Below are 17,843 nucleotides of genomic sequence, written 5' to 3' on the forward strand. Positions count from 1 at the left end.
CCTCCCTCTTCGCCCCTGCTGGCCTATCCGCTATACTATAGGCCTGAAGACTCGCCCACGTCGACGGGCCGCAACTGGTAGCTACCCTACGTCTTATCTGCCCGAGGGTGCGCAGCAGATACTACCCATCCGTGCGCTGCAAGTACCGTTAGAGCCACCCAGCGGGCGATCGAACCACGTCGACATCGGCGCCAAATATGCGACCGTAGTCGGCGCGCCGCCCGTCCTCGACCTCCGATCTCCGTCGGAGACCACCGCGTCGTAGCTCGGGAGGAGGGGTGCGTGTATGTGTGCACGTCATCGCGTGGCTCGCCTGGTGCGAACCGCGGTATCTCGCGATCGACGGGCGTGAGGTGTGGAGCCGCGCCATTTCAACGCCTTGAAGTAGCCGAATCTCCTCTAGTCTACACCTGTCTGGGATTACCAATCCTGGTTATAGCATCCAACGTAATTCTAGTCCGCAGTCAATCTCTCTATTGCACCGCGAGAACTGGAGGATGAGCAACTTGTGCACGCCTACCTCCGTGTTAGACGTACCACCCCTTTCATATTTACACCGTAAACCTCTATCTCTCTTAGTACGAACTCGTATTCATACACCAAAGCCGACGCTGGTGTATTAGACGCCGGGGTTAGCAGAGCGAGACACGTAAGATGAGGACATAGAAGATAAGGGTACTGCAAGAGGAACGAGTACCGAACAGTCCATGAACGAGCGAGGACGCGAGCCAGGGGGGTAGACAATCAGTGCGCTCGCACAGAAAAGTCCCTGTGCTAACCCTCGTACACATCTCACTCTGGTCTAGTCTCACCTCGTACAGGCAGCCTAGCGACGAGGGAGGGCATATAACGCCTACTACCTACTCTCCGATAATGCCTAACCTACGAGAAACTCCTAGGGAAAGACAGGGGGCGGTTGGTCGCAAACGTACACTGCATCTAACCTGAGCAACCTATATAGCAGATATGTGCACAGGTACGGCTTGGAAGACGACGAGTTTTATGATAGACAGGTGACAACATCAGGGGCCATGGGAAAAACCGAATGTGAGCGTCTCTCGCTTTCCAATGTCTAGTCGATGTCGTCTGCAACTATTTATAAATTTTTTCTTCCCCCTACGGATTATATTAACCGTGGGAGTCTCCGGAGTCTGTAGGATTTTGTAGCCTACGTGTTAACTCCTACCTATATATATATCACCGTCGCTGGATCGAATGCCTTTTCAAGCCCGGTAAGCCTTCAACATCGGAGAGACAGTATACCGAAGATATTACGATGCGTAGTATGGAGTTGTTCTAGTTCCAAATAGAAACTAATGTGGTGCCCACCAACGTTGCGGGTGCCCACCTACCAACGGCCCGTAGTTTGTAGCAACTTCCATAGGATCCATGACGGCGACCCTGATTAGGTAGGAAGACGGGAGGGTGACGAGGACCCCGTCGTCAAGTTGTGGTCTCGACATCTCGAACTCACGGTGAAACTTCTCCCCCGCCTGGAAACTTTACGCCTCCCTTCTCTCAAAGCTTTTGAGGTATGCGTCTCGTCAGCTGCTGGGGGGTGGCGTCTGTACCTACGGCCGATAGAGCTGCTAATACCTATGGACAGTCGTTCCTCACCTATACTTACCTACCTATCTAGAAGTACTACTCGGAGTACGCCCAAGGTAGTGTGTGTCTAGGCACTTACAAACACTCGACGACCCTCGAGAGACGGCGATGGCTAGTAACGAGATCTCGCGGAGTGAATACGCGCATGTTTCCCTCAAGGCGGAGCATTCACCGGCAGCTACCAAACCCTTCACAACGACGGACCCAGAGTTACCTAGGACACCGGGACGAGGCGGGAAGTTACCCAATGTGAAAGCTACGGACGTCTGCCGACGACATCACCTCTTTCGATTCTGGCCTTGAGAAATTGGGTCCATACTGCTGGCCTGTGGCCTCGTGGCCGCGGCATATGTCCTGCTGTCCCACCTCGACGGCTAGCAAGCACCCGGGGAGCCGCTTAGCATCAAGCTCAAACGCCTCGCTGCCCCTGGCCCACTTCGCCCCCAGAGAGGTTCCTATCATTGAATTGGAGCCAGCTCGTACGAGGTGCAGGTAGATATGAAGGGCACCACGGTCAACGCGATCGTCGCCTCGAGGAGGCGAGGTAGAGCCAGCGCATTCGGAATAGCTGCTGTAGTTATAATGAGAACGAGAATGATGAGGACTCGATATACTGCGATGCATTGTTATGACTGTACCGGTTATATGTCGGAAACGGGGATGTATCTCTATCGTGCATGCAGTAAGCTATAATTCTTAGATAAGCACCCTGGCTGCAGATTACTGCTTATCAATCGAGGGGCAGCATCCGGTACTTACTTATCTTCAACTTTTTATTTCATCACCACTCCCACTTCTGCCACCCCACTATCCATACATCACTACATCACTTGGGAATAGCATATCATCGTCATCCACTCCAAGATTCTCCCCAACCCACCCGGATAAACCGTCACGATGTCGATGGATATAGACATAGATGCCCCATTGTCAATAGCGCCCGTGCAACAGGTTGGCGGCCCGGCGACTATTTTCTGCTGCGACTGCGGCGCCCCCATCGACGGCACCGTAGCCATCGACGCCAAGTGCTACGACTGCTTCAAGCTCACCAAGGACATCTCCCAGGGCATCCAGCGCGAAGCCACCCTCCACACATGTCGAGATTGCGACCGCTGGCTTCAACCCCCGTCCAGCTGGGTAACCGCCCAACCCGAATCCCGCGAGCTGCTCGCCCTGTGCCTGCGGAAGCTGAGCCTCAACCGAACAAGAATCATCGACGCCAGCTTCATATGGACGGAACCGCACTCGCGGCGGGTAAGAGTCAAATTGGTGATACAGGCCGCTGTCGCCGATGACCGGGTTATGCAACAAGCGCTGGAGGTGGTGTACGTCGTCGCGTATCAGCAGTGCCCGGAGTGCGCAAAGTCGTATACGGCGAACGTATGGAGAGCGAACGTGCAAGTTCGGCAAAAGGTGCTCCACAAGAGGACATTCCTGTACCTCGAACAGCTCATACTCAAGCATGGCGCCCACCGCGAGACCATTAATATCAAAGAAGCCAAAGACGGCATAGACTTCTTCTTTTCGGCGAGGAACCAGGCCGAGAAGTTCGTCGACTTTCTCAATTCGGTGGTCCCCGTGCGCGTCAAGAAGTCCCAGGAGCTCATCTCGCAGGACACCCACACCTCAAAAAAATCGTACAAGTTCACCTTCTCGGTAGAGCTGATACCGGTATGCAAGGACGACCTCGTCGCGCTCCCGATCCCGCTGGCCAAGCAGGTCGGGAGCATATCGCCGCTCGCCATCTGCTACCGGATCGGCACGTCGATCAACCTGCTCGACCCCAACACGCTGCAGACGGCGGAGATCAGCGCGCCGGTGTACTGGCGAGCGCCGTTCACGTCGCTGGCCGACTCGAAGGACCTGGTCGAGTTCGTGGTGATGGACTGCGAGCCCGTGGGGCCGTCCAAGGGGAAGTGGATCGTGGGGGAGGTGCAGGTGGCGCGGGCGGCCGACCTGGGGGTCAACGACCAGACGTACTTCGCGCGGACGCACCTGGGGGGGCTGCTGCGGGCGGGGGACTTCGTGCTGGGGTACATGCTGACGGGGACGAACTTCAACAACCCGGAGCTGGAGGCGCTGGAGGAGTCGCACACGTACGCGTCGCGGATCCCGGACGTGGTGATAGTGAAGAAGCACTACCCGGAGCAGCGGCGGCGGCGGCACGGGCGGGGGCGGCAGTGGAAGCTGAAGCGGATGGCGCGCGACGAGGGCGAGATGCTGCCGCGGAAGCAGGACCAGGAGCGGGCCGACCGCGAGTTCGAGCTGTTCCTGCGCGACATCGAGGAGGACGCCGAGTTCCGCGCCGGCGTCCAGCTGTACAAGAAGCCGCGGCAGCCGGAGGCGCGCGAGCCGAAGCAGGCGGACGAGATGTCGGTGGCTACGGAGGAGGACGGGGGGAGTGGTGGCGACGGCGACGACGACGACATCCCGCGCGTCGACATGGACGAGCTGCTCGACGACTTCGACGAGCTCACGATGGAAGAGCGTTAGGGCTGTGGGTGTGGGTGTATATGTGGATGGAGTTTTTATCGCGAGGGAGGGAGAGGAAAAAAAAAGAAAGGGAAGAGGGGAAAGCAGAAAAGTTCTTCGGTAACATACATGGCTTGGCAGGGCATAGTATCAAGGCGCAGCGTCGAGGGGAGAAAATATGACGAGTGACGAACATCGCCGTCGCCGTGTGGGGTCATGGATGCTGGGATATCGGTTCAGGGACGCGTCTACCAACCTACCTTGCCTAGTTCCAGGCTCTAAAGGGTTATTGAGAGAGGGGGTGTCGGGATGAAAATATAGTGCTAGGCCCTTACGCAGAGTATGTAGGGAGGTACCTAGGCAGTATCGAATCTACCATACAGGGAGGGGGGGGTCTATTGATACTATGTCAGCAACCCTTTCTATGACTGGACATAGTGTCTGCCTCGTGATAAGAAGGAGTTAAACTCTAGGCTGACATTATTACCATTTCCCGACATAGTTACCATCCGGATATAATGTCTTTATTTTAAAAAAAGGTACATTCTATAGGATTACCCGGTTACCTCTATGTTACTAAGTACGTACCTTTGTACCTTTGTATCTTTTACGTCTGTTACCTACCTCCTAACCTCCTACCTACCTACCTACCTACTTCTTCCATAGGTTCGAAGATAGGTTCGAAGATAGGTAGATAGATTCCACGCGCGAACTAGCTCCTATAGGTTCGAAGATAGATAGATTCCACGCGCGCGAACTAGCTTCCATAGGTTCGAAGATAGATTCGAAGATAGATAGATAGATTCTACGTACGCGAACTGGCTCCTATAGGTTCGCAGATAGGTTCGTAGATAGGTTCGAAGATAGATAGATTCTACGCGCGAACTAGCTCCCATAGGTTCGAAGATAGATAGATTCCATACGCCTGAACTAGCTCTCATAGGTTCGAAGATAGGTTTAAAGATAGATAGATAGATTCTACGCGCGAACTAGCTCTTACAGGTTCGAAGATAGGTTTGAAGATAGATAGATAGATTCCACGCGCGAACTAGCTCCTAAAGGTTCGAAGATAAATAGATTCCATACGCCTAAACTAGCTCTTATAGGTTTAAAGATAGATAGATAGATTCCACGCACGCGAACTGGCTCCTATAGGTTCGCAGATAGGTTTGTAGATAGGTTCGCAGATAGGTTCGTAGATAGATTCGCAAATAGGTTCGAAGATAGATAAATTCCACACGCGAACTAGCTCCCATAGGTTCGAAGATAGTGAACAGGAGCAGCGTGGGCACGCTGTGATGGAGGCACGAAATAAGGACTGCCTAACTACTAATAACTGGCCTAGTACCGATCAACCTAAGATTACAGCTGAAAATAGCTATAATCGGTTAATCGGCTAGCTAAAAACGGTAGCTGGGAAAGGAAAAACTAGAAAAGGGTAATCGAGGAAGGCTAGAAAGGCATGGTAAAAAACGAATGAATGGCTATAGGTCGTAATATCTATAGGTTTAAGTTTAGCTAATGAAAATATAAGTACGCGACCTATATAAATATATATCGAAAAGGCTACGTAGCCTAGATCTACCGCACTACTATAGCCTCCCTAGTTTAATTAATCCCTAAGGAGTAATTAAACTCCTAATAGTAATAGGTACGGTAGCTCTCGTTTCCTATTAATCCTAAATAACCTAATCCCGATTAATCTTAATTAATTAAAAGCTAGCTAGTTTAATTAAAGGCTAATAGGATAAGTTAGGAAGAAATAGGTCTTTAACTAGGAGCGATTATAATAGTAATAAGTAGGTAGTAGGGTGGGTAACTATAACCGTATCTAACTATACCTAATCCTGATTAATCCTAAACCTATTTAATCGTTACTAACTAAGAGCTAAGCTAGTTTAATTAACGATTAATAAGAAATAGGAAAGATCTGATAATAAGAACTAGGCTAGCGGAGCTATAACCTATAAACTAACCTAATTAACCTATTCCTAATTAACCCTAATTAACTAGGAGCGAGCTAGGTTCATTAGGGCCATTAAGAAATAACAGGGATTAATAGTTAGGAAATAGGAACTATAACGGGTAGGTAAAATAAGCGTAGCTCCCGTAAGAAACGAAAGAAATAATTCCATACGATGTAACGTAATCCCGTCCTTCTCGTTTATAACTGTTGCCGATCCTTTTCAACTAATTTCTAATCTTATAAACTAATTGATATATCCTGTTTATGTCCGATTATTTCCGTTTCTAGCTGTTATTCGTATGACCGTTCTTATATTCGTCTGGTAGTATCTACCGGGCTTCCTTTGATCCTCGATTCCTTTCTTGTACGTAGTTTTAGGGGCTCTGGCTCTTCCTACTAATTATATATCGGTAAGGGCGATAAGAGGGGTCTCTAGGCGTTACTATTCCTATGGTTATTCTTAATCTTCTAGGCTATCTTATTTAATATCTCATTTATTCCGTATCGCGGTATCGTTTATATGGGTCTTTTAGGCTGATCGGTAGGTTCCCCGATTAGGTTCGTAGGTATTAAGGAGGAGTAGAGCGTACGCGATACTAGAGACCCGGATAGGTTCACTCGAAAGTATACTCTATCGAAGACTATAGTACGTACGATAGTCTAAGATAGATAAAACTAGTATCGCTATACTAATCGAGAGGCAAGGAATCTAATATAGTTATCGTATCTTAGCTATGTTCCTTAGTCGTAGAGATATAGTAATCGCTAACCCGAAGGCATAAAAGGTAAGGAGAGAAAAGGGGTAAAATGTAAAAGTTACTTATTCGGCTATAGCGGTACGACGAAGTAACTTAAGCGCCTATAACTAAAATAGATATATTAATCGGAGAACGACGAATCTAATAATAAAAACGAATCTTTAATTAAGGTAAAAATAATAAAGATAATAATTTAACTAGTGTAGTGGTGCGGTAGATCTAGGCTACGTAGCCTTTTCGATGTATATTTATATGGGTCGCGTACTTATATTTTCATAAGCCAGACTTAGACCTATAGATATTACGACCTATAGCTATTCATTCGTTTCTTGCTATGCCTTTCTAGCCATCCTCGTCTTTACCTTTCCAGTCCCTTTCCTAGCTGCCGTTTTCAGCTGGCCGATTAACCGATTACAGCTGTTTATAGCTATAATCTAGGGTTGATCGGCACTGGGCCAGTTATTGGTAGTTAGGTAGCCGTTTCGTGCCTCCGTCAGCGTGCCTACGCTGCTCCTGTTTAGTAGCGACCATCCAGTAGCTCGTCCTTACCTCAGCCTTAGGAGCGACCTTTTAATCGACCGTTTTATAGTTAATAGGTTTAGGATACGACGATTAGGAGATTCCCTGTTTTTTAATTAATTAGGAGCTATTTTCGTAGCTCCAGAGCCGTTTTCGTGGCTTTTGGTCTGAATTTTCAGGTCATAGCTTCGCAGCCTTTTCAGGTTAGGATTAACGGAAGGGCAGATAACCATAGCGACCATCAACAACCACGCCCTCCCATCAGCTTTTAATCAGCTTACCTAAAAGCTCGTTCGCCGATTAGTAAATCTATCCTATTCTCGTTTCTTAGTTGTTTCTTTTAAAGGAGCTATGCCCGTTTTTACCCGGTTTTGCCTCCGTCGTTTTTCAAGTGCCTAGATGGTAGTTTTCGCCCTTAGTTAATCTAACTAAGTTACCGCTACTACCCCCTTTTTATAACCTCGTACGCGCTTAAAGATATCCGTTCTTTACCGATTAGTTTATTTTAATTATAAGAGGCTTGCCATCCGATCGCCCTTGTTTTATCCCTGCCAGCTAGTTACGGTACCTGGGGAGGTTTCTCCTCTCTAACCGATAGGTGCTACGATGCCCTTATAATAAGATACCGACATACCTTATACCTACGAACCTAATCGGGACCTACCGATCAGCGCGAAAGACCTATATAAACGATACCGATACAAACGAATTAAGTAGATATTAAATAAGATAGCCTAGAAAAAAAAAACAGTTATAAGTTATAGTCGGAAATAGCTATAATAATGCCCGGAGACCCTTCTTATCGCCCTTACCGATATATAATTAATAGGAAGAGCCTAGAGAGCCCCTAGAACCACGTATAAGGGAGGGATCGAGGGTTAAGGGAAGCCCGGTAGATACTACCGGACGAATATAAGAACGGTTACTAGAAACGAGTTACAGAAATAGTCGGGCATGAATAGGATATATTAGTTAGTTTATAGGATTAGGAATTAATTAAAAAGGATCGGTAAAAGATAGCTATGGACGAGAAGGACGGAGATTACGTTATATCGTATGGGATTATTTCTTTATTTCTCACGGGAGCTACGCTTATTTTACCTACCCGTTATAGTTCTTATTTTCCGATTAATCCCTATTATTTCTTAATAGCCCTAATAAACCTGGCTCGCTCCTAGTTAATTAGGGTTAATTAGGAATAGGTTAATTAGGTTAGTTTATAGGTTATAGCTCCGCCAGCCTAGTTATTCTTATTATTAGATCTTTCCTATTTCCTATTAATCGTTAATTGAACTAGCTTAGCTCCTAGTTAGCAGCGATTAAACAGGTTTAGGATTAATCAGGTTTAGGTTTAGGATCAGGCACGGCTGTAGTCAGTTACCCACTCCACCACCCACTTATTACTGTTGCAATCGCCTAGTTAACCTATTTCCTAACTTATCCTGTTAGCCTTTAATTAAACTGGCTAGCTTTCGGTTAATTAGGGTTAATTAGGATTAGGTTAATTAGGTTTAACAGGGACGAGAGCCACCGCACCTATTATATTAGGAGTTTAATTACTCCTTACGGATTAATTAAACTAGGAAGGCTGTAGTAGTACGGTAGATCTAAGCTACGTAGCCTTTTCGATGTATATTTATATAGGTCGCGCACTTATATTTTCATTAGCCAGACTTAAACCTATAGATATTAGGACCTATAGCTATTCACTCGTTTCTTGCCATGCCTTTCTAGCCATCCTCGTCTTTGCCTTTCCAGTCCCTTTCCCAGCTGCCGTTTTCAGCTAGCCGATTAACCGATTACAGCTATTTACAGCTGTAATCTAAGGTTAATCGGTACTGGGCCAGTTGTTGGCAGTTGGGTAGCCGTTTCGTGCCTCCGTTAGCGTGCCCACGCTGCTCCTGTTCACTAGGTAATAATTTAAATAATAAGTATAGTATATCCCGTACTTACGGGAGCTATAGTTATTCTATATAGGTATAAGGCCTATCGTAACGTATTACGTAATATATTAAAAGGATATATCTTACCGTATTATTATAGCCTCCTTAATTTAATTATACCGTAAGGGATAATTAAATTAAAAAGGGTAGTACGGTATATTCTGATTAATATCTCCCCTTAAAAACTACTACGAAACTTTATTCTACCGGCTATTATTTAATTATTATCGTCGTGCCTTTAGCTTTTCGTTTAATATTATAAGGAGGCCCTTTTATTACTTTACGACTAACTTAACCCGGTTTACCTTCGCCGATCTAACCCGATCGGCGTTTTCCTCCTTTATTTCGGCTACCTTTTTCTTAGTTTCGTCTTAGCCTTCTTAGTTAGGGGGATAATAAAGAAGCGGGCGCGTCCCGAGGATTAATTAGGTATCTTCCCTTTACCTATACGGTATAAAGGTTTCCCCCGATTAAAAAGCCTTAATCCTTTCTAATCCGGAAGGAGGAAGGAAACGCGTTATAACCTTAACGAGGTTATTATAACGAAGGTTTACGTCCGTTAATACGAGGAAGTAAGGGGGATTAGGTATTAAAGCTATAAAGGAACGACGGACTTCGGCTTATACGATAAACCGAACGGAGTATTTACGACTAAGGGGTTTACCGATCGGCGTATTTTAAGCGAATATTATAGCGTTAATAAAGTTAATTCGCTTCTAGTAATTTACGGCTTACCGAAGACGTTTAACGATACTTACTTCCCCTTTTAAAACTCGAACGCTATAAAATTATTCTACTACCTCGGCGTATTCTTTTATAATATTAAGGAAATCGAGCCCCTTATTTTCTTAGGCCTAACGCGCGACCTCGATCGGTCGTTTAAAGATAAAATACGGTAAAATACCGCTCTAAAAACCGTAACTAAAGCTATTTTATTAGTTTATTAACGCGACGTAATAAGTAAACTAAGGGATTATATTAAGCTCGAGATTACCGTCTTTCTATACTCGCCGTAGTTAGCCGAACGCGTACGCCGTTTAATCGAAGGCGCCGTTCCTAATTATATTAAAGCTAAATAATCTTCGGGACTTAAGGAGGTATAATACTACGGCGAAGTAGGCTTAAAAGAACTTTAAGGGATCGGTAATAATTCGTTCGGGGTTTATTAGATCCGTATAGATCGTAAAAACTAAAGTAAAGGTAAGGTTATCGAAAAGGTATTAACGGGTTAGGAAGTTAAACGATCCTATCGATCGATAGCCTATCGTTTAATACGGGTTTACTTCGAAGGCCGCCTTTCTACCTTTAAGGTCGTAGCTAATTATAATATAAAAGGCACGGATATCTTTATTAGTAAGGTAATCGTAATAAGCGAAGCATACGAAAAAGTTAGCTAGGGCTACCTTCGTTTATTCCTATAGCTATTAATTTATAGTTCGGAATCGATTAGCGGATAGCCGGAAGGCCTAAGCTATATCGGATCTTAGTTCGATCGAACCCTTCCCCGAATCGTAATTATCCAGAATATTAAGTTAATATTCCTCTATATTATTCTAGTTATCTTTACTACCGTAAATCTCCCGTAGGAGTTTAATTAAGTCGGTTAGATCGGCGCGACGTACGTCTCTATGAACGGAAGGAAAGGAAAAGGAAAAGGGGATTCCGGCGGAGCGGGAGGAAAACATCGTAAAAATAAATAAAAGAATTAAAGGAAAAGGAAGAAAAGATAATAAATTAAAGGTAAAAATAAGAATTTAAATTAATAATAAGAAAGGTAGGCTAGAGATTAATAAGAATATAATAATTATAGGAGGGAGGGTTTCGAAATGGAATACCTAAAGAGGAAAAAGAGAAGGAAGAAAGGAAACGTATTAACGATATAGTTAGATATACCTTTACGGCTAACGCTTTAGGAAAGCGCGTTCCCCTATATACGTATAAAGCTATAATAAAAGACGCGTTAACTTATAGCTTCTTATTATATGCTTTTAATAAAGTAATAAATACGTACGTTCGTAGATTCGTAATTAAACGTAGGCTAAAGTAAGTACTATCGAAACTCTCCTAAGTACGGTACTTACGACCTAAGTAACGTATTCGACTCTCTCGTTCTCGTCCGACCTTCCCTTTTATTTCTCGTTATTTTACGGTTCCGATCTACTTCCTTTCTTCCATTCCTTAAGTTCTTTATCTTCGTTTTAATTCGTTTTTCGATTTTTCTTAATTCTAGATTTATAATTTCGTCGTTCCTATCTTTCTTTCTCTTATATATATATATATAATAAACCTTATTATTTAAAAGTAACTCCTTAAACTAAACCGGGCGACCGTTCTTAAGTTACTCGAGTAACTAAAAACTACGGGAATTACCGACGAGGAGATTACCGGGGCGTTTAAAAAGGCTAAGGAGAATAAAAAAAAGGCCGTAACGTATTAACGGATTAAATCGATACCGCCGCCGGTAAATCTAATAAATAAATAATCCGACGAATTCTTCCGTCGCTTATCCTTTATTAAGAAATTCCGGGACGCTAATCGACTAATCCCTAAGCCTTAATAAGTACCGTACGTCCCGTACTTCCGTCCGTTAAACCAAAGCCCGAAAGTAATTATCGGCCGGTAGCTCCGAAGTATCGAAGGAATTCGGGTAATAAACTAATAACGTTAGATATATAGCTCTTAATATTAATAGGATTTATTAATCGAAAGCTATATTAACTAATAATAAGATAATTTATAACGTCCCGTTTTATTTTCTAGGTAGGCCGGCGGCCGGCCGGTATATCGCATAGGAAATTATAAGTAAGGACTTTTAAAAAGTTACCTACCTTTAAAGCTATATTATATCCCTCGTTCGTTACGTTTAATCTTTTCGCCGCCGGACGTTATTTATAAAAATTAATAATAAAGAATTAATTAACGAATATTTCCGTCGACTAACGACGGACCTTCGTTACGTCGTTAGTTTATTCGTTTAATAATATAAGGTACTTAACGAAGTACCCTGCTAGTATTACAAGCGCCGGCTCGCCTCTTTCGATACCGCTAAGTACGCGGGTATATAACCCTTCTTTTCCTACCGATCGCTAGCCTCCGATCGTATCTTTAGGTATTCCTACGGCGTTTACTTCTTTTTTATTAACGGGATACGTTACGAATTTCGTAACGAGCGGTTTACCTACCTACGGGCGAAGATAGATCGTAACTCCCCTTTAGTAAAGGATCTAAGCTAAGCCGTATACCCGCTTATAATATAAGTAACGAAAGAGGAATTACTATTTATAATAAACTCGAAGATCGTTACTTTCCGGGGGTCGGAAAGTAAGTAAGTTTCTAGTTTTCTTAGTAACTAATAAGTAAAGGATAAAGTAAAAGGATAAAGAGGAAAAGAGAGGTATTAATCGGCGGGTATACGTTACTTCTAGCTTATTTTTAAACGCGTATTCCTTTTCTTTCCTTTTTCTTTTACTTTTATTAATATAAATTACTTTCCTTACTTTTCCTTTAAACACTAAAATATATCTATATTAAAATATAATAATTACGTAATACTAGGATATTAATATCCCGGATTCCTAACGATAAACGTAAAGGATAACTTATCTAAGTATAGGAACGCGTTAATCGGCGTTAATAATCTATAGAAATATACTTTCTTTTAAAGTAAGAAATAAAGGAAGGCGTATTTATTAGTATTATAATTTAAGGTATTAATTTCGTATATAGGCTACCGGTTTAATAACTATATAAGGATAACTTCTTTCCTCCCCTACTTAGGAAAGCGATTATATATTAAGCTCTTAGGCTTTATTATTCTTCGATCGGTATAGGTAGGTTATTTTAAGGTATTATAGCCTTATCGTACTATGGTAAGAGGGTTATTTATTAAATCGGGTCGATCTTCTTAATCCGGATTTATCGTTAGGTATAACTTCGTATTCTTTAAGCTTTTTATTTAATATTTTTATTATAATTCGTACCTTATCGTTCGGGGCTAATCATTTTTCTTTTTCGTCGTCGATTACCGAGGGCATAAGCTTTAGGCCTCCTTTAGCTTAGGGGTCGTTAGTAATCGTCGATTCTTAGTCCTTATATTTAATCGGTAATAAGCGTATAATTTATTCGTCCTTTTCCGGGTTTTCTAGCTCCTAAAACCCGTTAGTATCTTAAATAAATTTCCGTAGTTTATAGCCTAAAACCAGGTATAATAACGTAACTTTATTCGGTTCTTTAAGCTTATAACGATTATAGCCTAAATCTTCGGCGATTAAGTACGGTCCTTTTTAATAATACTTTAGTTTTACGACTATCGACTTATCTATATATCGTAGCGTATCGTATAGTAGTACGAGGTCGTCGGTTTTTAAAGGCTCTTTTTATATTCGGTAAGCGTTTTTTTCGTCCTAGTACCGGGTAACTTCCTTATATTTAATCGCTAAAACCTTAGTTACGGTTAATATATCTTTCTAACGTCTTTCGATTAATCGTACGCGTATAGCTAAAAGCGATTCTCGGTTCGGGATATTCTTTTAGTTTATAATACGTTAGGTTAGGATAACGGTTTCTATCGGGATAATAGCCTTACGCTTATATATTAATTCGTATAACGATATTCCGTATAAGCGCGTCGAAGTCTTATTTACTTATATAATTACCTTTAATAATGTAATGGAATCCTTAAGCCAGGTAATAAGTATATTCCCGTAGTAACGTAAACAAGCACTTGCCTTCTAAAAGGATAAGAAGGCGAGTACCTAGCGATAAGCGGTCGCTTATATAGCGAGAAGCGGGGTAAGCTAAAACGATTACCGCCTAAGAGGTATCCTCGTACCGGTATAAGTATTATAATACCTTATACCCTCGTATTTATCGCGTACCTTTTTATCGCTCCCTTATAATTATTCCCCTTCTAAGTTAAGTAGTCGTCCCGACTACGAATCGATATAGTATTACCCGCGTTATATTATTAATCCTATTAATTACCCTAGGGTATTAAATATTAAATCGGGCTTTGCTAATATAACCGGCTAATTCTACCGATTAATACCGCTAATCGCTATTTCCTAGGCGTATATAAAATTTTTCTACCGTTACGCCCGCTCTTCTTAACTCTTTCCCTTTTTCCTACCTATCGGCTCTCCTCCTTTTCGTTACGTCTACCTATCTTACCTTCTTTTAATTAAATAACTAAATAAAAGCCGTCGAGCTACCTTCGTATTATTATTTCTATTTCCTTATCTTATTATTAATACGCTTACGGTACGCCGTCCCTTAATCTTCCTTTTTCTTTTTAAGCTAAGCCCGGCGTAGTATAATCGAAACGCCGTCGCTAATATAGCCTATAACCCGCCTACCGAATACGCTACGCCGGTAAAGAACGCCGACCTATCGTATATAATCTATTTCCGATATCGTTTAAAATACTTCGAGATATCGTTCCGTTCCCTATACGTATTTCCTAACGCCGCTTTCTTTAAGTACGGCCTCTATACCTACCGCCGTAAGAAGTATACCTCGGTAAGTTATTATTATAACGCGCGTTCCGGACGCGTTTCGCTAACGTATCGATATAGTTAACTAACGGTATTACCGGCGATACGCGCGGCTTATTTATCGTAATTAACTTTATTAACCGTTATTATACGGTAAAAACTAACGAGGATAACGAACCTAGCGAATTCGTTTACTCCCCTTACTTACGAAACGCTTTCGCCGCTTTCGTTTATCGCCTCCTCTACGCTTTCGAGTAAATGGAAAAGAGCTATAGGGCTAGTTTTTATAAGAGTAATACTAAGCGTAGTCGCGCGATACGTTATCCCTATAATAACGACGCGTTATCGACGCGTTAGCGTTTATCGTATATATCGCGCGTATTAATTCCTATATATAAAGGATTTAAAAGTACGAATTATAGGTAATAAACCGCCGTAACCTTCTCGCTACTTACTACCCGTACCTAGGCCCCGATACCGTAAGTAACTTCCGTTTCGTATATATCGCGTCGTTTAACCGTTATCTCTAAAACGACGCCGCCTTCGCCCGGTAATAACTTTAGGTTACCTACCGCTTAATAAGCGGCGACGCGGGCTTCTTCGCCTAAATTAACGCGAAAGACGCGTTTATACGCGAGTTAAACGAAATTATAAAGGAATACCTAATTAATATAAAATATTTCGGCGATTAAAACGAATTCCCCGAGCTTCCCGCCGACGATTAAACGACGCGCTAGTAACGTAAAGCCGGGCGCGGTCCTTTTTTTAATTTTCCCGTCGCTACGGCGACGCCTTAATATCGTTCTAATAATACTTTAGTAAGGCTCCGGCGTTTTATCGCCGTTTCTTTTTTTTTTCGCCTTCGGGCATTTCCATAAGGTAATTCTTAGGTATTCCCTTTAAGGAAATTTTAAAACCCCTAGTCTTAAGGCGACTTCTTTTTCCGCCTTTTTTAATCCTTTACTTCGAACTACTTAATTTTAACCGCTACGTTACCTATATCTTCCTTCCGAACCTATTAATTATATTCTAACGGCTAATCCGTTTATTTTATTAAGTAAAAGGTATCCTTTTCCTTTTATCGCTTTCCCCGGACTTCTTCTACCTCTTATTCGTCGTCGTTTTCTTCTAGCTCCGGTATAGTTAAGAACTAAGGCTCTTATTCTTACTTCCTTATTTTCTAGGGTTTTAATAAGGAAATAAGGAAGACATTATATAGCGATTAATATTTTTCGGATAAGGCTAAGCGGTACGCCGCCGATCCGATAGTATCGAAAATCCGGAAGGATCCGATAAATCTAGGTATTAATTTTAGGCTTATGCCTTTAAGCTTTAAGTTCTTCGTAAAAAGCCTTACCAAGCTTCCTTTCTTTAACCTAAGGGGTTTATAACGTTTATTATAATACTTCGCTTACGATTCGATAGCCTTTTACTAATATAGTCGTACCTTTTCGCGTATATTTTCTAGGATCTCTATCCTTTCTTTTACTACCGGTACCTCCCTTTTAAGGACGTCGTTCTTAACGTTAAAGTTTATTACTAGGTAGTATTCCATTAGGGATATAAATAATAATAATCTTATTATTACGTTCCTTACGTTATTATAAGTAAATTATACTTCGCTTAATATATTCGATTAATTCGCTTACGTATCGCTAACGAAATATCGGAGGTAGTATTTTAATATCTAGTTTACCCTTTCCGTTTATCCGTTTATCTACGGATAATACGCTATCGAAAGCTTTCTCTTTATCTTCGAATAATAATATAAGCTAAACTAAAAGTCGCTCGTAAATAAGCTTCCCCTATCGGTAACTATTCCGTTTAAGTAACCGTATCTTATATATATCTTTTAATGTAGTAATTCTATTAGTTCGGCGGCTAATAAGGTAGTAATAGTAAAGAAGAACTCCGTTATCTTCGTATAGCGATTTATTATTACGAGGATAGCGTTTATCTCCTAACCTCGATACTAAACTTTCGGGAATCCCGTTATAAAGTCTATCGAGATCTCCTTCTAGGGACCGGTTAATAAGGATAGAGACTATAATTCGCTATAGGGGTAATACCGAGGCGCTCGTATTCCCTAATAAACCTAATACCCCGTAACTTATTCCTTTATATCTAGCCCTATACCTCTTTAGTAATACTTACGTAAGAAAAGCTTATAAATCCTTTTCTCGTTAAAATATTCCGCTAAAGAGTCGTTATAATAACGCATTATAAGCTCTTCCCTAACGCCCGGCTCCATAGGAATGTAAACTCGGTTTTAATACCTAACTAACCTATCTTTATTTACCGTTTATAAGGAGCTATCGGTTCTAACGGAGCCATCCGCTACCTCTAGCTCCTCTCTTCGCCTTTTAAACTTAAGGTTACTTTTTTAAATGCGTTAAAGTAATACTCTTATGGTTTCGGTAACGTCTTCGTATATCGTTTCTTAAACCATTATCTCGCTAGCTTTTCGCCTACGGATCGTTTATAGAATATATCCTAAGTATTCTCTCTTAAAGGGTTCCTTATTCTTATTAGATACTCTAATTACGGCTAGCTTTACTTTTAATAATAATAGTAGTTCCGTTTAAGCTCCTTTTTCTTTATAATAATCGGGTCGCTTCGACGGCGTATCGGCGGAATTACGCTTACCGCTACGATATTATATTATAAAATCGTAAGGTATTAATTATATATACTACTTAGCTTACCTCCCGTTAAGCCTAAGTTATCTTATAAACGTTTAAAGATTATAATAATCCGATAATACCTCGACGGTATATCGACTTTCTTATACGTAATACCTCTAGTATTTAAATAATTCTACGATAGTTATTAGTTCTTAATTAAAAGTATTATATTAAAGCTTTACGCCTTTAAACTTCCTCGATTAAAACGCGATAAAATAATATAAGCCTTTTTCGTTTAATTACGATAGGATCGCCGATATAACGTACCCGGAAGCGTTAATTTCGATCCTTATACGCGCCTCGGGGTCGAAATATCGAAGTAGTAGCGCTTTCGTAAAGGCGTCGCGTAACTATCGGAACGCTAATACCTCTTTACCCGCGAGCTAGACTTTTCCTGATTT

At 42.2% G+C, this 17,843-nt stretch overlaps 1 protein-coding gene across 1 annotated transcript; it reads left to right on the forward strand.

The window, feature by feature from the left end:
* The first annotated feature begins 1,836 nt into the window (after positions 1 to 1,836).
* GGS23DRAFT_575796 (NMD3-domain-containing protein) lies at positions 1,837 to 4,542 on the forward strand. Its single transcript, XM_051516812.1, has 2 exons — positions 1,837 to 2,295; positions 2,368 to 4,542. Exon 2 carries the CDS (start codon positions 2,506 to 2,508, stop codon positions 4,099 to 4,101), a length of 1,596 nt encoding a protein of 531 aa, XP_051370300.1. The 5' UTR covers positions 1,837 to 2,295; positions 2,368 to 2,505; the 3' UTR covers positions 4,102 to 4,542.
* The last annotated feature ends 13,301 nt before the right edge of the window (positions 4,543 to 17,843 follow it).

This window comes from Durotheca rogersii, assembly GCF_024521655.1.
Source record: "Durotheca rogersii strain YMJ 92031201 chromosome Unknown GGS23scaffold_17, whole genome shotgun sequence".
NCBI classification, from domain to species: Eukaryota; Fungi; Ascomycota; class Sordariomycetes; order Xylariales; family Xylariaceae; genus Durotheca; species Durotheca rogersii.